The sequence below is a fragment of the Mustelus asterias genome, chromosome 5, assembly GCF_964213995.1.
Source record: "Mustelus asterias chromosome 5, sMusAst1.hap1.1, whole genome shotgun sequence".
NCBI lineage: Eukaryota > Metazoa > Chordata > Chondrichthyes > Carcharhiniformes > Triakidae > Mustelus > Mustelus asterias.
In genome coordinates this window covers 99003302-99024642 of record NC_135805.1, presented here as the reverse complement: position 1 = coordinate 99024642, position 21341 = coordinate 99003302, and the positions used below count along the sequence as shown (strand labels likewise).

At 40.3% G+C, this 21341-nt stretch overlaps 1 protein-coding gene across 5 annotated transcripts in view; it reads right to left on the bottom strand.

The window, feature by feature from the left end:
- Positions 1-21341, bottom strand: part of LOC144493715 (structural maintenance of chromosomes protein 6-like) — a 90881-nt gene that overhangs the window by 19814 nt on the left and 49726 nt on the right. For all 5 annotated transcript variants that reach the window (XR_013497782.1, XM_078213089.1, XM_078213090.1 and 2 more), the window contains 9 exons: positions 19629-19830; positions 17483-17597; positions 8369-8529; positions 6764-6899; positions 6586-6666; positions 6238-6408; positions 6012-6149; positions 2832-2977; positions 669-794 (listed from right to left, as the gene is read on the bottom strand). Coding sequence is in view for 4 of the 5 variants with exons in the window: in XM_078213089.1 (XP_078069215.1) it covers positions 669-794; positions 2832-2977; positions 6012-6149; positions 6238-6408; positions 6586-6666; positions 6764-6899; positions 8369-8529; positions 17483-17597; positions 19629-19830 (1276 nt within the window). In the remaining variant the exon portion in view is untranslated. The remainder of the gene's footprint in view (positions 1-668; positions 795-2831; positions 2978-6011; positions 6150-6237; positions 6409-6585; positions 6667-6763; positions 6900-8368; positions 8530-17482; positions 17598-19628; positions 19831-21341) is intronic.

The following is a 21341-nucleotide window of genomic DNA, read 5'->3' as shown; positions in this document are numbered from 1 at the left end:
TGGGAGACTTTTTTGGAGGAGGGAAATGCCCATTCTAAGTTAAAACTTCTTAGGCAACTCCAATGGAGTCGTTGAGTTGAGATGTCAGAGGAGTCCCATAGCATGTTTTCCAGGTATATCCGATGAGCAGCATCCAGAGATCGGAAGATCAGAGCGATAATTGCATACAATAGTGAAGAAAACCTAAACTCTGTAAAAGGCAAAGAAAAGTTCAGTACAATTTCTAAATGAGATTTTATGCTAGATTTCCCAGCACTAAAAATGGAATACAATGGGTAGAAAATATGCTGCAGTCATGTAAAGATCTGGTGAGACTCTGGATTCAACTCTATACCTCCCTGGGCTTGTAGACCAAGATTAGTAAATATATTAAACAGGTATATCAGGTTTTGTGCATCACACAAGATCTAGTTTTAGAGCTCACGTTTCTTCCAAGACTCAGATGATCACTGTGCACCAAGACGATAAGTGCGTACAATGCCACAGTAATGAATTTGTGCAAAACTGCCAACTCAGACTAAGGAAATTACAGCATATCTGAGCAGAGCTCGGATAACCCTGTAAGCCTCACTAGAACAATGCAAGTGAAAAGATATTTCATTGAGGAATGAAATGCACATCAGTTATGACATTTAAAATAATGATACCAAATTAAATGAATCAGTTACCTCCTAAATATTTTATATGCTTTGTGTCTTTCCTCCATTATTTTATCAAGCAGCTGCATAAACTTCTTCAGGTTCTTAATTTGGCTTTTGACATTCTTATATGTTTCCAAAACATCAAAGTACTGCCTGTTCAAAAAAAAAAGCAACAAAAAGTTGAATCAGTGTAAGCAAAATTGAAGTTTCAAGAACACAGGTTCACCTGAACAATAGTTGGAACTCACAATTTGTTCTCGGATCTGATTGGAAAGGGAAATCAATCTATGCAACAGCATATGCTGCATTAAAATTTTAAAAAAGCACTAAATTTGCCCATTATTTTTGCTTAATTAGAATAGACATTGCCCCATAAGATTCAAAATATCCATTGGTAAATAGTTGTCAACATAAATTTCAGCTTTGTATTGTGGAAATGGTGGTGATGATTTAAGTTCTGGTTCTTCAGTAACTAACTATAGCAATTTTTTTCTGGATCAGAATTTCATGGCCGACTAATATTCTGCAAAAAAAATTTTGCCACTGCAAGTTTTCAATAACTTACTCTGAATCTCAAGATCCTAACAAACAAGTAGGAAACCGAGCCCTGGGCTCTTGCTGACTGAATTCAGTCGAACCTGCCCATAATTTTCGCTTTAAAGATACTCAGCCCTTAACAAATCACTTCTCCCAGAAGGTTGCCACCAAGATCAAATATTAACTGGTATTTAAAATATTAATTTTTGCACTTGCATCCATAAACACTGTTGTAATGCCTGAAATACGGCAGCTGATCTGCACACAGCAAGGTCTGACAAACAAGCAATGAGATGATGACCAGATAATCTCATTGATTTGAGAAATTAGTATTGGTCAGGTTCTGGAAAGAACTCAAGTTATTGTTCTTCAGACTGTGCCATGGGATCTTATGCCCCGTCTGAGAACGGGGATGGAGTCTAGATTTAGCCCCGCATCCAAAAACACCAGTTGCAAACGTGCAGAAATCCCTCAGTATTGCAATGAAGTGTGAACCTGGGTTATGTTCTCAAGTGGAAATTCAGGTCATAACGTTCTGACCGAGGCCTGAGTTCTAGTAATGAATTACAACTGACACAACATCACAAGGGGGTAGCATTGCCCTTAGATTGAATGAAACAGAGTGGGGGGGATTGGGGAGGTGGCAGAACAACTATGAAAGAAATATATATCATTAAATTTTATGCTAAAGTTACCTTGCAGCTTAATCACCTGCAACATGGTAATTGTAATGCTGATGTACGTTGCATCTTAAAACTACAAAAGACAACTTTCGCCAGGATGTTTGAGACTCTATGCTGAAATTACTGACATAGCTGCCCAAGAATTTATACCTCGTGAGAAAGATAGGAATTAGGAGCAGAAGTAGGTAATTCAGCCCTTCAATCCTGCTCTGCCATTCAATCAGATCATGGCTGATCTCTTCCTGGTGTCAAATCCAACTCCCTACCTGTTCCCCTTATCCCATTTTTAAAAAAAATCAGAAATATATCTATCTCCTTTTTGAAACCATTTAATGATTCAGACTCCACCATGCGATGAGGTAGCGAGTGAAAATGGGTGATAAAGACTGAAAAGCAACACTTTGAATTTGGTGGGCGACTGGATGTTGGTGCAACGCTTTAGCTTTCTAATATTGAGATGGTCAAAATACGCAACATTAAACAATGCAACAAGGTCATTTGGAAAGTGATAAGAAAAAACAGTAGCAACATATTCATGACATAAAACGTGTGGAAGAATAAATAACAATACAGCAACAATGCCCATCACTGGACCAGCCAAGCAGTTTAGCAACCTCACAAATGTGATAAAGAAGGATTAAATAAAAACACAAAATCTTGATATGATTAGTCTTGTACTTTAAAAGGGAAGCTTTGAATAAAAAAAACATTCCTTTTCTTTCCCCTTCAAGTTCTAAATTCTCCATCAGTTCAATCTCTTCCGACTGTTGCTGTGTGCAAAGTGGTCACTTTGTTTCCCTCAATTATAATATTGACTACACCGCAGAAGTAATTTGTTGGTCAGTACACACTTTGGGACATCCTGTGACTGCAGAGGGCATCCACAAATGAATGTTATTTCCTTATATACAATATTAAATTGCAATGGGATTTTTGATTCCTTCTTACGCACATCACACAGGACAAATACCTGGTAATCTCCTCTCTGTTCCCATGCCGTTCCTGTTCTGTGCTGATCCTCTCTCTTAGACGATTCATCTCCACATCAATACTTCTTGGAGTTCGACTGACCGCCAATCGTTCTGCATAAATTTGCATGGCTTTAGCAGTATTTTCCTGGGATAAACAAGAACATAAAGAGCTGAGAAAGGAAAATAAGGCACTTGGCACGACAATCTCATCTCAACTGCCAATGTTTTTCAGGTAGCAACGCGAAGTATAATTCCTGGTTCCACATGTACGAGCATACAAATGATAAATTTATGCCCCTGTGCAGTCGGCTCAAACAGGAACAATCTAATATACAAGTTCAAACCACTCTTATTTTCTTCTCAGGTGAACAATTTCTGCAAAAGATGGTAAATGCAGCAGCACATTACATTCACTCATATTCACTTGGCTGTGGCATTTAAATGGCCAATAGAAAATCAAACAGATTTTTAAAAAATCATGAGGAATTTTGATAGTGAATAGGGAAAACTTATTTCCTCTGGTTAGGGAGTCTGTGACTGGGGGCCCAATAGTTTTGGAGAAACTTCTTTTTTGAAACAGAGTTGCATGAAATCATTTGCCATAAACTGAGGCAAAGCACTGCTTCTTTTAAATAAAAACTGGATAAATGGAGCAGTGAATAATTCAAGACTTTTGAGATAAAACAAAGCAAAATTAGTTGCTGCAACAAAGAACTGGCAGAGACGCGCTGAGCTGAAAGGTCTCCTTCTGTGTTTTAAACATCTATGGCAACTTGCCCTCCAGACTACTGGCTCAGGCTATTGATTGCAAATCACATCTCCATGCCTCCCATGCTGGGCTGTTGCTCATTCAACAGCAGAGTCTGGACAGCACCATTTAAATGCTTCAGTGTTAAGGAAGTAGCACATTTTGACCTAGGGCTGTTTTGTCTGTCCTGTGACAGCTCTCACTCTTGGTTTTAGCCCACTTTCCTCTTACTGAGTCAAAGTCAGAAACAGCACAAAGGATAGATCCACGCCATAACAATTCTGCAATAAGGAAGATGAGTTTTAAATATTAACAGAAAGAGCTGGGACTAAATCAGGACAGAGAGTGCTGTTGAAACAGTGCAGTCTCAAAGAAGCCAAGCAAAGGTGACGCAAGAGCTTAAACAAAAGAAAAAGCAGAATACTAAGAAATGTATTTTATGGGATACTGGATTTCAACATACTTTAAAGTAAGGGAATGACTGCTGTGGTACTGCATTAGCAGATCATCTCTTTAATCATCCCCTAAGGCCCATGCTCATATCAACAGTTAAACAAAACAGTTGAAACAGCAGAATGCAGCACTAATAGCTGTAGCTTTATCTGCTTTTTTGGCTGAGTACCTCATGAGGGAATACAAAATGCTCATATTCTAAACCGATTGCATGACAAAGCTATTAATGCTCATTAAAATCAAGGATATTTGAATTACATTTTCAAGCTAGTTGTAATGTTTTAAGTTGTTTCGTGGTGGTTCAGAAGCCACAAGCAATCAGCTGGAGGCCAGTATTCTGAAAGGATATAAATTTGGTGCAGTAAGAAGGCCTTCTGTTGAAATTGAATGGTTTGTGGCAGCATCTTTATTTCTCAAATGTCTCAAAATATTGTTTCAATTCAAATGACATATTTTGCAAAATTATTTTATTAGTTTCTCCAAAAGCACAACAAGTTTGCATGAGTAGATAAGCCACACACACCAGGAAGGTGAGAGTTTCAAACCCTGGTCTGAGCTTTTAATCTCCACCAGCTCATCAGAAAATATATTACAATGTGCCCCAGAGTCTTTGGATTATGGATGGACGATAAATAAATAAACCCTGAATATCTAAATATCTGATAAAAACAGAGTCAGATTCAGCTGCAGTGTGCTTTGTGGTAAATAACCATAACACTCAGACAAATATTACACGTGAATTATAACATCGTCTGACCCAATTTCCAACAACCAAAGCATGACACATCTAATCCCTAGCATGGAATGGGAATCTTCACAGGAGGAGGGAGAAGAGCAAGGAAAGATTGGTGGGCTAAGGGAAACACTTGACTGGCTAATGATAATTACTTTATTCCTATCAAATCTCCAAGTACTCTTTTGAAAACTGAATTGCCAAAATTATACAACTTAAAAATTTCACTGAAAATTATCTAGAAATTTTGTTCAGAGGAAAATAATTAAAACTATTCATCTAGGGCCCGATTTTACCATCAAGTTGCTCCCGTTTTCGGGCGCAAAATCTTGGTAAAGTCGGGCGTGAAGCAGTAGCGAGATCCGCGTCCTCCTTCGCACCGGTTCCCCTTTTACCAAGGCCTGAAAACAGCCACGATCAGGACCATGCGTGAAGCGGGCGCGACATTAATTTAAATTGACTTTATGGGCTGCACACCCAAACTTACCGGCACTTCCCCTTTTACCACCGTGTTCGCCCGTCCAGATTCAGTGCAAAACAGACATGGTTCGCAAAGGTCCGATGCGGGGGCTCCAACTTCTGAGGAGGTAAGTTCCGAGCTCCCGGCAGTTCTCTGACTCAGATCGGTGTGTGTGTGTGTGTGGGGGGGGGGGGTTGTCAGATGACTCTCTGACTCAGATTGGTGGGGGGAGAGGGAGGTGGGTCAGATGGCTCTACTCAGATCGGCGGGGAGGGGGAAGGGGGGTCCACTACCACTCTACGTGTGATCAGTAGGGGAGGGAGGGAGAGTCTGTTGCCACTCTGCGTGCGCTCGGTGTGGGGGGCCCCCGCTGCCATTCAAGCACAGTGATTATTGTTAGACAGACAAATTATTCTGCAGCGTTTCGGGTGCGTTTAGCCCCGCCCACAGGCTTCTGCAGCGCGATTCAGAATCGCTGCTATTTTTTCAGGCAGAGTGTGTATGGGGGCGCCTGAGAACGGATCTAAAAGTCGGATCTGAAACACTCCCAGTTTCAAGTCTGCCCCAGCACTTAGAATGAAAATGGTAAAATAGGGCCCCGATAGTCAAACAATAAATAAAACAGTAAAATAATTTGTCTAACAATAATCACTGTTGTTGAAATGATTAAGGATACTGATATAAGATACAAGTTAGAATCTTCCACATTAGTATTTCTGCTGCACTATGAAGTTATAATGATGCTTTAACAGATGATCATTGACAGAAAGAAAAAAATTGTGTACCTCCAAACTTTTTTCTTTATTTTCCAGACGCTCTCTCAGTTTATCTATCCCATCCAAGTGCTCTTTTCTTTTCTCTTCATAATGTCTTTTATGATGTTTACACTTTCCAACTTCTGTATCAATTTTACTTAGGTCATCCTATTAAGAAATAATGCAGGCCATTTTTAAACGGATAACGCAATTCTGAAACAAATAAGTTCATAAACTTTACACAATCAATCTGCACCTTGATTGGATCAGCTCCTTCAGCTATTAAATTGATCTTCTCCTTGATCTCTTTGTACTTTTGTTCAGCCTCACTCACTATCTTTCGGTGCTCATCCATATCCTTCCTTGAATGCTCCAACTTATCCTTGCCAGACTCAATTCTGTGCCAGATATCTTGCACTTCTTCTTCCTAGTTTTCATTAAAAAAGTTAAGAGTCAACTAGAAAGGAACCAGTTATCATCCAAATTGATACGAATGACTTATCTTCATGCAATCTCAAGTATCAAAAATAACATGAAAATAAAATTCAGAAGTCTATTTGAAGTAGGAGATTTGCACCAATTCAAAAAAAGTTAAGACACTCACCAGTGTGGAAATATCCACAGACTGGGGCTCGTCCACATTCTCTAAATCCGTAATTTCTACTTTTACCTTTGTCATATTTTCCTGAACCATAAAAAAAGAAAAATAGATAGAAAGGTTATTTTTCTTTTTATGTAAAAAAAAGGAAAGCATGTTTTCCCCCAAATTTGTAATTACGGACCTGGATTTTCCTCTTCTGCATTTGTTTCATTTTCATTTGAGACTCATTTGTCCGTATTTCTTCTATTATTGACTGCAATCGTTGTTGAAAATGTGACAATTTGGCCATTTTATTGCTTACTTCCATCTCCAGCTGACTGCAAAACAAAAAAAAACATATTGACCAAAGCACTTATGCCCCTGGAAAACAAAAGATAATTAATATATGTTCAGTAATAACATTTTTTTGAACTCACGCAACTCATGGGCAGACTCATATTAATAGTAGACCAGGGTGCAAGCTGGTTCCTAATGGTGAATCCGCAGACTAGAATCGCATGTTCAATTACACCAACTCCTCACATTAGTAACTATCAGACAATGTCCATATTTCATAAACAACAATTATAACAACTTAGCAATACTATATTCTTAAAGGATGGTATTATAAATGGATTGGCATTAACAGTCAGGAAACATGCAAAGGTTATTATTTGTCACTAAAACAGCACTTGAGGATGTTATAATTTAAACATTGGTGATTCTCATGATCAGCTTATCATACAAAGAGCATAATTTAGTTCAATAGACAAACACAAGATTAAATTTCAGTGAGGTGATAGGCTGACATTTTACCTCTCTGCAGTTTATAAATTATAATGCTAATATGCTATACAACAGCACTGCGGAATTCTTTATTCTCTTAAGGTTTTAGAAAAACTGGCGGTACAAACTTTCCACCAGTATCATAGAAATCATAGAAACCCTACAGTGCAGAAGGAGGCCATTCGGCCCATCGAGTCTGCACTGACCACAATCCCACCCAGGCCCTACCCCCACATATTTACCCGCTAATCCCTCTAACCTACACATCCCAGGACTCTAAGGGGCAATTTTTAACCTGGCCAATCAACCTAACCCGCACATCTTTGGACTGTGGGAGGAAACTGGAGCACCCGGAGGAAACCCACGCAGACACGAGGAGAATGTGCAAACTCCACACAGACAGTGACCCGAGCCGGGAATCGAACCCGGGACCCTGGAGCTGTGAAGCAGCAGTGCTAACCACTGTGCTACCGTGCCGCCCAGGTTATAGAGCCAGCCATGAGCGGCACGGTAGCACTGCTGCTTCATAGCGCCAGGGACCCGAGTTCGATCACTGTGTGGAGTTTGCACGTTCTCCCCGTGTCTGCGTGGCTTTCCTCCGGGTGCTGCGGTTTCCTCCCACATTCTGAAAGATGTGCTGGTTAGGCGCATTGACCCGAATAGGCGCCGGACTGTGGCGACTAGGGGAATTTCTCACTAACTTCATTGCAGTGTTAATGTAAGCCTTATTTGTGACTAATAAATAAATTTTATTCATTTTAGTTTCTTCATTTGTTTTGCCAACCTCTCTCAACCATGAGCACAATTATCACCCAAGATTTCAGAATCATACCTCAACATGTAGCAAGCCAGAAGGGAAGACTGACAAGAAGGGGGAAGGGAAGCAAGACTGTAGAGGGAGAAGGAAAAGGATGATGTACAGGACTGGGCTCCCAGAGTGTCTTTAAAGATTTATGGCTCCAACCCACATATTTTTGGAGAAATTGCAATATTAAGATAGCTGATAGATACATTTACCAACCTGATTTCGGATTCCACATCGCTACCCAAGTATCTTGCCCTGTCCGTTTCTGAGGAGTAATAGCGGTTGCTAAAGACCTGGTCACCTGCTGCAGTAAAAGCTTCTCTACAGTTCATGGGTGGTTTTTGCTGTTGCATAATTTCACGAGCTCTGCTGTTGCTCTAGAAATGAAATAATATTTAGTTTCTTGTTAGAATTTCTTTACTATGAAAGTGCTTGTTTGAGAAAAAAATCCAGTACAATCCTCAATATGTTACCCATTGTTCTATGAAGGGCAATTAAATAACCTGTTGGCTATATTATACTGCCATAAAAATCATATAATGTTTGACCAGCGAGTTAGTACTGTGCACACGAAAATGCAATTTTAGAGACAAAATAGCATTGGACCAGACCTCTGGCTGCAGTGGAACCTAACTCTTAGTAGGCAATGAAATCAAAGCACGTTGAAGCTAGAATATAGAAAGAGAAATTTATTTGCCTCAAATTTTGAAATATAATTTTAATTTATTTTCTGGTATATTTCTACTTTGAATAAGCGAATGGATAAAATTTAGAATAAAAATAATCTGGTCCTGGTCGGTGGTAAACTCCCCAGACCAAGAAACAGAAGCTGCTTAAGATTTTCCAAAACTCCCGATTCTAGAATGGTTCAACAGATTGCAAGTTAGTACATGTAACATGGTTATTCAAAAGGGAGGATGAGAAAAACCAGGGAACTCCAGGTCAGTCAGCCTGACATTAGTTGCTGGGTAAATTTTGGAATCTATCATTGCAGAACCTGAGCAATGCACTTTGAAAATTATAGTGTGATCAAACAAAGTCAACATGGTTTTTACAAAAGGGACATCATACTAGACAAGTTTACTAAATATTTTTGAGGATGTAACTATTAGGACAGATACAGGGCAACCAGTAGGTGCAATATATTTAGATTTGCAAAAGGTATTTGATAAGGTGCATTGGTCTTTCTGTTGTGGCATGAGATAAGGGCTGTTCGAATTGGGGGCAATAACATGGATAAAGGGTTGGTTAACAAACAAGAAGCAAAGAGTATCGATAAACATGTTGTCTTCAAGTTGGCAAGCTGTGATGTATGGAGTACCATAAACATCAATGCTGGGGCTTCAGCTATTTATAATTGTTATTATACAAAGCTACGGCATCTCCTCCGGAGCCTTCAACATGTCATTGATGAAGACGAACATCTCGCCAAGGCCATCCCCACACCCCCACTTCTTGCCTTCAAACAACCGCACAACCTCAAACAGACCATTGTCCGCAGCAAACTACCCAGCCTTCAGGAGAACAGTGACCAAGACACCACACAACCCTGCCACAGCAACCTCTGCAAGACGTGCCGGATCATCGACACAGATGCCATCATCTCACGTGAGAACACCATCCACCAGGTACACGGTACATACTCTTGCAACTCGGCCAACGTTGTCTACCTGATACGCTGCAAGAAAGGATGTCCCGAGGCATGGTACATTGGGGAAACTATGCAGACGCTGCGACAACGGATGAATGAACACCGCTCGACAATCACCAGGCAAGACTGTTCTCTTCCTGTTGGGGAGCACTTCAGCGGTCACGGGCATTCGGCCTCTGATATTCGGGTAAGCGTTCTCCAAGGCGGCCTTCGCGACACACGACAGCGCAGAGTCGCGGAGCAGAAACTGATAGCCAGGTTCCGCACACACAAGGACGGCCTCAACCGGGATATTGGGTTTATGTCACACTATTTCACATAAATATTTCTGCTTTTTTCCTCCTGAGTCTTTATCATGCGATCCTAGAATCAGAATTTATGTCACACTATTTGTAACTCCCACAGTTGCGTGGACCTGCAGAGTTTCACTGGCTGCCTTGTCTGGAGACAATACACATCTTTTTAGCCTGTCTTGATGCTCTCTCCACTCCCATTGTTTTGTTTCTTAAAGACTGGATTAGTTGTAAGTATTCGCATTCCAACCATTATTCATGTAAATTGAGTCTGTGTCTTATAAGTTCTGTTTGTGAACAGAATTCCCACTCACCTGAAGAAGGGGCTCAGAGCCTCGAAAGCTTGTGTGGCTTTTGCTACCAAATAAACCTGTTGGACTTTAACCTGGTGTTGTTAAACTTCTTACTGATTATACAAAGAGACAGAGGTGGAGATCCTCATGGCTACCATCGACACCACAAACCACCGGCTCAACAAAGGGACAGAGAGTACTATGTCTTGGATTGCCGATAACAAAGCTTGGTGGAGATGTAAGCTGAGATGAGGACACAAAGAGGCTGCACAGAGATATAGACAGGTTAAGTGAATGGACAAAGCAGTGACAGATAGAGTATAATTTGTGGAAGTGAGATCATTCAATTGGGTAGTAATAGAAAAGCATGATATTTTTTAAACAGGCGTGAAACTTGGAAATGTTGATATTCAGAGGGACTTGGTCCACTCATGCAAGGAACACAGAAAATTAGCATGCAGGTACAGCAAGCAATTAGGAAGGCGAGTGATATGTTGTCCTTCATCGGAAGGAGATTGGAATACGAGAGCAGGAAAAAAATAAAAGCAAATTACTGTGGATGCTGGAATCTGAGTAGGGAGAGTTGGAAGCCTTGCTAGAATTGTATAGGGCTTTGGTGAGACCACATCTGGAGTATTGTACGCAATTTTGGTTTCCATATTTAAGGATGGACATGCTTGCTTACTTTGGAGGTGGTACAGCAAAAGTTAATTCTGGTTCCTGGGAAGAGAGACAGAGTAAATTGGATCTATACTCTCAGGGATTTAGAGGTGGTCTTATTGAAGCACAAAATATTCTGAAGGATTCAAAGAATAAGCACCGAGAGGTGTATTCCCATCGGGAGAAACAAGAACACACAATCTCCAAATAAGTGGCTGCATATTTAAGATTGAGGTGAAATATTTCTTGAGGGTAGAGTATTTTTGAAATTCTCTCCCCAGACAGCTGTGGATGCTCCATTGTGGATAGATTTAAGGCTGAGATAGAAAGTTATTTGGTCTCTCTATGAATCAACAGATAAGAGAAGGGGGTGGGTATGTGAAGTTGAGACTGAGGATCAGCCATGATTGTAGTGAATGATAGAACAAGTTGTAGGGGCTGTATTGTCCACCATTTATATTCCACTATTCCTATTTATTAGGTTCTTGCATTATGTCCAACTCATGAAAACCTTACACCTCCTACAGTGAATTGTCTCATTGAAACACAGGGGCCATCTTTAGGAATGTGGCTCACCCACTTCATTCTTGTTTTTATTGATTTAGGGATATGGGCGTCGCTGGCTGGCCAGCATTTATTGCCCATCCCTAGTTGCCCTTGAGAAGGTGATGGTGAGCTGCCTTCTTGAACCGCTGCAGTCCCTGAGGTGTAGGCACACTCACAGTGATGTTTGGAGGGAGTTCCAGGATTTTGACCCAGCGATAGTGAAGGAAAACAGTGATACATTTCCAAGTTAGAAGTGACTTGGAGGGGAACCTCCAGGTGGTGGTGCTCCCAAGCATCTGCTGCCCTTGTCCTTCTGCACAGTGGTGGTTGTGGGTTTGGAAAGTACAGCCTAAAGAGCTTTGTTGAGTTCCTGCAATGCATCTTGTATATGGTACACACTGCTGTCGCTGTTTGTCAGTGGTGGAGAGAGTAAATATTGTGGAAGGGGTACTAATCAAGTGGCCGTGTTGTCCTGGATGATGTCAAATTCCTTGAGTGTTATTGGAGCTGCATTCATCCAGGCAGGTGGAGAGTATTCTTTCACACTCCTGACTTGTGCTTTGTAGATAGTGAACAAGCTTTGGCGAGTCAGGATGTGAGTTACTCACTTCAGGATTCCTAGCCTCTGACCGTTTATTTAGCTTGCCTGTATAAATAATGGGGGATTCAGCTAAGATAATGCCACTGATAATCAAAGGTGATGATTAGATTATCTCTTGTTGGAGATGATCATTGCCTGCCTCTTGCACTGCACAAATACTACTTGCCACTTGTCAGCTCAAGCCTGGATATTGGACATGGACTGCTTCAGTATCTGAGGAGTTATGAATGGTGGTGAACATCATGCAGTCATCAATGAACACCCCCACTTCTGACCTTATGATGGAAGGAAGGTGATTGATGAAGCAGTTGACGATGTTTGGGCGTAGGACACTACCCTGAGCAACTCCTGCAGAGATGCCTTGGAACGGAGATGATTGACACCCAACAACTACAACCCTCTTCTTTTGTGCCAGGTCTCACTCCAAGCAGAGGAGAGTTTGCCCTCAATTCCCATTGACTCCAGGCTTGCTAGGGCTCCTTGATGTCATACACAAGTGATACCTTGATGGCAAGGGCTGTCAATCTCACTTAACCTCTGGAATTCAGCTATTTTGTCCATGTTTCAACCAAGGCTGTTAAGGTCAGGAGCTGAGTGACCTTGGCAGAACCAAAACTGAGCACGATCAGGTTATTGCTAAGGAAATGTTGCTTGATAGTGCTGTTAATAACCCCTTCTATCACTTTACTATGTTTGTCTCTTACTTTATATGTACGAGTTTTGAAAAATTTGAAGTGTTCCATTGAACCAAAAAGCTTGGGTACTTGTTCTAGAAGCTGTTACCAGAACAACTCCACACATATCAATTATATGACATGAAGCACAGAGAAAATAAAGTAACAGGAGAAAGAAGTTATACTTTAAGTATCAAACTTTTCTTTGCACAGTTTAACTGAATACCAAAATGAATCCCACTGATGATTTCTTACACATGTAGCTCTTTCAAACAATGAGATAATTTAAAGGCAATTCACTTTTTTGTTTGTAGTACTTGAAGAAGGAACACTAGTCAAGACACCAGTTAATTGTGTAAGACATAAAGACATGGAAGTACTGTGTGGGTGGGTGGGTGGGTGGGTGGGTGGGGGGGGGGGGGGGGGGGAAGAGGACATAGTTTTATAAAAATTCACAGTCTATCAGCCTCAACTGGGCAACTGTGCCCAATTCCAAGCACCACATTTTAGGATGTGGAGGCTTTTAAGTATTTTCCGTGCCATCTTTAGAGAATGATTCTGGGGTGAAAGGCTTCAGTTATGATAGATTGGGGAAGCTGCGCCTGTTTTCTTAAAGAGGAGATTGACTGAGATTGAATAAAGATGTTCAAAATCATAAGGAGCTTGGAGAGCGCGATGAGGAGAAAGCATTCCCTTTGTAGGAAGGATCGGAAACAGAGGACACCAATTTAAGATGATTGTCAAAAGAAGCAATAACAACATGAGGAAAACATTTTTATCACAGTGTCTAGCATCTGGAATACGCTGCCTGAAAGTGTGGTGGAAACAGATTCAATTATAGCTTTCAAAGGAGAGCTGCATAAACACGTGAAAGGAAAAAATTACAGAAATATGGAAAAAGGCAGGGGAATAGTTGAGTAATTCTTAAATAGAGCTGGCATGGATGTGATGGGCTTAATTGCCTCTTTCTGTGCTGTAACTTTTTCATAATTCGACAGGGCATGAATGCTATTGGCAAGGTCAGCACTTGTTGCCCAACCCCAATTGTCCTTGAGAAAATGATGGCAGTTTGCCTTCCTGAACCACTGGAGTCCATGTGGTAAAGATATACCCACCGTGCTAGTGGGAGAAAGTTCCAGGATTTTCACTACGCTGCAGTGAAGGAACAGCACTTACTTCCAAGTCAAGATGGTGTGTGGCTTGGAGGTAAATTTGCAAGTGGTCACGTCTCCATGCACTAACTGCCCTTATCCATCTAGATGGTAGAGGTTGCAGATTTGGAGGGTGCTGTCAGAAGGCTTGGCGAGTTGCTGCAGTGCATCTTGTAGGTGGCATACAGTGGTGCTACAGTGCATCGGTGGAGGAAGTGAATGTTGAAAGTGATGGGTGAAGTGTCAATCAAGAGGATTGCTTTGTTTGGGATGGTGTCAAGCTCGGGTTTTGTTGGAGCTGTACTCATCCAAGCAAGTGAAGAATTTCATCACGTTCTTGACTTGTGCCCTGTAGATGGTAACATGCTTGGGGAGTTAAAACATGTGTTACCTGCCACAAAATTGCTAGCGTCTGACCTAATCATATAGCCACAGTATTCTTTTTAATTGGTTCAGTTAAGTCTCTGGTCAATGGTAACCCTCAAGACGTTGATGGTGGAGATTCATTGATGGCAATGCTGTTGAATGTCAAGGGGAGATGGTTAAATTCTTTGTTGGGGATGATCATTGCCTGGCAAAAATTACTCGGCACTTATTAGCACGAATCCAAATGTTGTGCACATCTTGCTGCATGCAGGCACTGAACATTTCAGTATGCAAATGTTTCAAATAATACTGAACACTTTCCAATCATAAGCAAACAAGCCAACTTCTGATGTTATGATGGATGAAAGATCATTGATGAAGTGGCTGAAGGTTGTTAGATCTAGGGATTTCTGATTACAGTGATTGACAGGGTTACGTGATGATGTGGTTTATGTCCTGGGTCTGTAGCAGAGGAATAGGCTTTTGCAGAAAGCAATTTGTTTGCAGCTGAAGCTAGGAGGATTTTACAGGTTTCTGGAACTCCATCTCTCTCTGAAAGCTTTAAGTCTGTCTACACTCATTATAGCAAGTATATTTAAGATCGCTAGCTGTATTTAAAGTGGCATTTAAGTCTGTAAGAGGAATGTTGCTTATTTGGAACTGAAAAAGTGATGTTAGAAATTAAAGTTGTCCTTTTCATTTCTAAATATTGTTCAATTGTTGAGGTTAAGCTGCTTCATTTGTTGGAATTATATTTAAAACGTGTTATTAAAAGTTAGCTTCACTATAAAAATCTCTACTTTCTCAATGGAATCATTCCTGAAAGGAAGTATCCTTTCCTCATTTATGCCAAAATAGAAAAATTGTTATGGTCCAGTCTGGCTTCATAATATACCTTGGAGTTCTGGTCCGGGACCCTAACAAAAATTGGGGCCTCTTGCCAGGATGAAAAAGTATAATTCCTTGTTTGGTTTGGGATTATTGAATTTAAAGACAGCGAGTGTAGAGAAATGGTGCTTTCTTTCAGATGTTGCATTCGGTTAGTTTAAATAGGGAGTACCTTGTGAAAAAATGGCTCTTTCAGTGGCTAATGATTTCCTGGGTATGGAAAAGGCTACTCAAGGTGGTTAAAGCAAAGCTTTTGGAGTTGGCGAACAAACTATAGTTGACTTTACCTGAAAAGACAAGGAAGGCGGAGATAATTTCAGTGATAGCGCAGCGTTTAAATTTGCCAGACACAGTTCGAATCATTGGAATTGACTAGATTTCAATTATAAACAGTTGCAACAAGGATTCTGAGGAGCTGAGAAAAGCCATCTTAAGTGCATAGGAACTAGTACCAGAAGCCTACAGTCAGAAGTTTAGAAACCTAGGAAAGAAGGTGGTCAGACATGTATAGAATTTGAAAGAATCAAACCAAGTAACTTTGATAGGTGGATAAGAGTCTTAAAAATAGACCAAACATATGATGATCTAATGGAAATGGTTATTTTGGAGGAATTTAAAAATTCACTTCCTGCCATAGTGAGAACTCACATGAAAGAACAGTTAAAACTGTGAGATTAGCAGCCGAAATGGCAGATGATTTTGAATTAGCTCACAAATCAAGGTTTGGTTTTTGACCTCAATTTCAATCTGTGAGGGATAGAAACTGGAAAAAAGAGAAATCTACAGGTGGTCAAGACAAAGGAGGTCACGTTGTAGATAGTACGCACAGTTTGCGTTAGGTTAAAAAGGAAACTTGAGGGTGGAAGAGAGATCAGAAACCTTAAATGTTTTCATTATAATAAAGTTGGACACACAAAGTTATCCAGAGGATTGGGATAAAGGAATTCCATTTGCACTCTTTGCAATTAGGGATGCACCTAATGAATCAACTAAATTCAGTCCATTCAAATTGATTTTTGGACATGAAGTAAGAGGACTTAAATTGATCAAGGGGAAATAGTGAGTCAGTATTCTGATTCTACATCGTTGGAATATGTGTCAAACTTTAGGGAGAGATTAACTAAGGCTGATAAATTGGCTAGACACATTTAAAGGTGACACAGCATGTGATGACAAAAGAAGCAGATATCAAAAAAAATCATAGTTTTGTTAGTGAGGAGAAAGTATTAGTATTATTACCAGAGGTAGGTGAACCTTTAAAAGCAAGGTTTAGTGGGCTTTATCAAATCGAAAGAGTGAGGGAAACTATTTGATAAGAACGTTAGATAGAAGGAAAACTCAGTGTGTCATGTTAATATGCTAAAACGTTATTTTGATAGGGAAGAAAAACAGAAGAGGATGTGTTAGTTGTTAGTAAAGAAGTAAATCCAGATAATTCTGAGTTTGACATTCCGCAAATTACTTTGGACAATGAGGAAGTAATCAGAAATGCTAAAGAATGATATCACTGAAGTGGCACCTATACTGAAAGCAGAAATTCAATTATTAAATGACAGAACTAAAAGTGAAATAAGCTTCTAAATTTGAGCATTTGTCCTGAATTAAATAAGCAATTGTTCTATTAAGATACTCAAAAGGCTAGGCTATGTTAATTGACTGACATTTCAATTATGCTAATTAAACCCATTTACAAATTGATTCCATGTTACCAATGCCCTACTCTTACTGAAGCTGAAGGAAATGCATTTATTTTGTTTTGGCAGACAAAGTTATTTCTCTCATTGTAATTGAAGAGATTAGGTAGATAGCAAAGCAGGCTCCTGTAATTTGAATATTAAGGATTTGAAATTGTTAGGACTCAACCACAATATGTAAGTCTTCAAACAATTCATCTGGCAGATCACTGAAGAAAAGGTGACATTTTCAAATGAATTCTTAGATTATAGATGAACATGACAAACAAACCAAAGTTTTGAATAAGCACACAACTGGTCAAATGGAGTACTCTAACCACAAATTGCACCTTTGGAATTATAGTTGGAAGCAATGCACTACATATTTGATGAAACAAGCTTCTTAACAAAATACAAATAGCTCTGGTTCAGTATGCTGCATTATGGAGGTCAATTCAATCATTTTCCAACTTTAAAACCACCACAGCCACTTCTAAAATTGTATGAAAAGAAAATGGCAAAAGGAGGACTTACATTGATTAACAGGATTCTTTCTATGCCTCTCATGTCAATCAAACAGTTTGCCACCACTGGGTTACTTATTTCTAAGGCATCAAGAACGGTTGGGAAATCTGGATGACGAACAGCTCTTCAAAGAGACAATATACATTTTTAATTATTTTTGTACCGCCTCCCTCATTAAGCTTTGAAAACAGTGAGTGTAATGAGCGAAGAATATTAAATTTTACAGATTATGACAGCAGTGAAATGTTGTTTTCTATTAAAGACAATACAATTAAGCAGTTTATGAAGAATCAAAACAAGACATTTACATTTATTTTGACAATTTGATAATACAGAACTTGAGTATTGCTGAAAACAGAGACAAGTTATCAAAGCTTTTCGTCTTGCACTCATCAGGACAGCTCACAAGAAATTACCAACTGTAAACAAGGCGACAAATTATATTACACAAGAAGAAGGTGCTGATTGGTTGGCGAGTGGACTTTGATTGGTGGAGGCATTGCTATGGAGAACGCAGCATGGAAGTTAACTACCCAGCTTCCTTCAAATTCAAAAAAGGCAAGTCAACTCTGACTGGTTAAGGCATTTCCCTAGGGAAGGAACCAGAGAGTGACTGTTCCCCAAACTATTGAAAAAGGCGCAAACTATTGAAAATGTGTGGACCTGTTCCTTCCGTCTGAAAGGGACAGAGCGGTCTCTGTCTGTGAATGCATGTGGCTTCTAGCATGCCCAAGTGAGCTGCACCGTGAGCTCGAGTAGCGCAGCGGGCTGGGAGATAACGGGGCTAGCCCGGGGGGGGGGGGCGGGGGGCGTCCTGTAGCCGGACGTGCAACTGGGCTCCAGCCCAGAGAGTCTCACAGGCTGTTTTTTATGGTCATAATCAGCCTTGTGCCAGTAATCAGCACGAGGCAGATTACTATATTGAAATTCACAGCCTGGGACGGTATCCGCTGGGCTCGCTAATGCTGGTACTGCCAGCCTGGCACTGCCCACTGGGCACCATGCAGTGCCAAGGGGGGTGAGGCCTACTCAGGGGAGGGGGGCACCCGCTGCGCAGTCTGCATTAGGGATCGATCGGGTTGGGAGGGAGGGAGGGAATGAGCCATCAGGGCTGGGCATGTGGATGGGGGAGAGTCATGGAGGCTGCTGATTTTGGGGGTGGGGGGCGTGGATGGGAAGCAGGCGATCAGGAGGGAGGGCCTAGGAAGCAATCGGAAGACCTGTGATGGTGGACCCAGTGTGCATGCACCGATCTCCCCACTGAAAGATCAGCACATGCGCAGTGGCCCACTCAGCACGCTGATGCTGGCCTCGCGAGTAGTCATTCAACTAAGTATGCCCAAAAAGCTGGCAGGAAAATCTCCCATTTTCCCACCCATTGGACACTTGGTTTCTTTTGGGAGAATCGCCCCTTATATTCCGAGTGGTTGCGTACAGTCAGTACTTTGCCTGTTGCAGACAGCTAAAGGGAAGTGCGAGTTGATATGATCCACCAGTTGTTGGGACGTATGGTCAATATTGCTGCTATCACTGATACTGAAATTCATATATCCCTTTCACTGTGTGAGATAGGCAGACATCATTTTTGGCTTGATGCAGTATTCTGTTAGTGGAGAATATCACTCATGTTGCTATTGCATAGTAACAGCATGCAACAGTTAGCATCATCTGTTGTTCAAATTGTAAGTAAAACTCAAAGCTTTGATAGCATGTCTTGCTTTTTTCGACAATATTTTGACAATGTTATGAACTTTGCCACAATCATGTACAAAATCACCCGATTGCATTATCACTAACACGGGCATCTGCACACAAATCCTTTTTCTATAGGCTTAACTGTGTGGGCAACAGTTTAATAGACAGACATGTAGCACATTGAAGAGTGAATGCTGCAGCATAATTCTTTTCTCTGAAATTTATACCAAAGACTCAAATGGGACTAGCCACAGCTATTGTACAATACAGTAAAGCAATGAGGCAATGTGGCTTTAAAAATATCTACTTTTACTGACGAAAGTAGACATGCACATATTTTAGACAGAGAACTTAACATTGGGTAAACAATATAAATTAAATACAATGCTTTTATGTACAGGTTTTTTGTGTAAAAATGTCTTAATGAAAGATTAAACATTTGAGAATCTTGAAAACATACCTGTCTTTTACATTGTACATTTGATTTGAAAACTCACACACATTAATTTGTGGTCGTCTTCCTGAACTGAAATGTCGAAACATCAAAGTCTGCAGCACCTGCTCATCTCTGTAATTATCGCAGCAAAATGAAAGCAGCAGTCCTTTCAAACAACTTTCAACTGCCAAAGCCAGTTCAGGATATTTCAGTCTGAAGCAAGCACCTAAACAAATAAGTAAAACTTTTACACAGTAACTAACATTCACTATTTTTAAATTTATATGGTTATGTCCTAATATACAGTAAAAAATGTTCCCAAGCACATTTATCCCAACCATAACTGTTTACATCAAAAGACTTGTATTGCCCAATGGATAAAATAATACTTTAGTACGCCACTCAACTCAAGCAGTCATTTTTAAAGCTCTTTACTGGCTTGATGCATTGCATTACACATTACTGAGCAATATAGAATGGAACAGTAGTTGGATGGTAGTAGGAACCCCACGTTTCACCTCATCATCTTAAGCTAAGTGAAAATTAATCAGGGTTTTTGCACCGATTATTATGCAGCAATTCTCTTAAAAGTGTACATGAAAACATCAGGTGAAGCAAGGATCAGAGTTACTTGCACTGCTGCCAAATGACCTTACATTCCTAGACCAAGCTGACATAAATAAGCACTTGAGCAAGATACCAAACTGATGACAGTAACTGCAAAAACAAATGATGCATTAATCCAAGCCTTTAAAAGGCAAAGGATGTTTAAAAGATACAAGAGGTAATTCTGATCCACCACGCATGCTTATTAACTGACCACTGTTAGTAATCAAGCATAGTTAGAAGCATCAACATAATTTTAAAGTCAGTTAAACAAGCCACTCCAAATGTATTGGCCAAAAACAGGTATTTACCAAAGTAGCAGAGCAGCAAGTGTGTCCAAGCAGTGCAGTAGAGGAAGAAACATTCGTCACATTCAAAATTCAGATTGTCAAAACTGGGACATGAGCGATTGAGTTTGATCGGCTCAATAACTCTTGCAAAGTATTAGAGATCAGCATGCAAGTTTGCTCAAAAAAAAGATAATAGGTTTCACAGTACTCGGGCAGCATTTCCATAATAAAAGTAAACAGAAATTGAAATATGGGAATAGGTAATTAAACTCAATTAGCCAGTGTTACCATTTATCCTTCACAGAAGTAGTAACCCTGATTGCACATGCCTGCCTTATTCCCATAATTTTTTATTCGTCTTTCTTTCAACCAGTTATCAAACCCATTCCTAAAAGTTTACATTCCTTATCTTAATTATGAACGCAGTAGAAGTTGGCCCTTTTAAGTAGTATATCTGAGTACAAACCTGTGACATTATTTACATTAAATCTAATCAGGTTACAGCCATCATTTTTTAGGGACCTCACTGCATCCATTTCCAGAATGGCATCTGGGTCACTCAAGTCATGGATTTGTCTAGTAACAATAATTTAACAGGGCATGATAAATCCCCGGGACCTGACGAAGTATATCCCAAGACATTGTGGGAGGCTAGGGAGGAAATTGCGGGTCCCCTAGCCAAGATATTTGAATCATCGATAGTCACGGGTGAGGTACCTGAAGATAGGGGAGTGGCAAATGTTGTGCCTTTGTTTAAAAAGGGCTGCAGGGAAAAGCCTGGGAACTACAGGCCAGTGAACCTCACATCTGTGGTGGGTAAATTGTTGGAAGGTATTCTGAG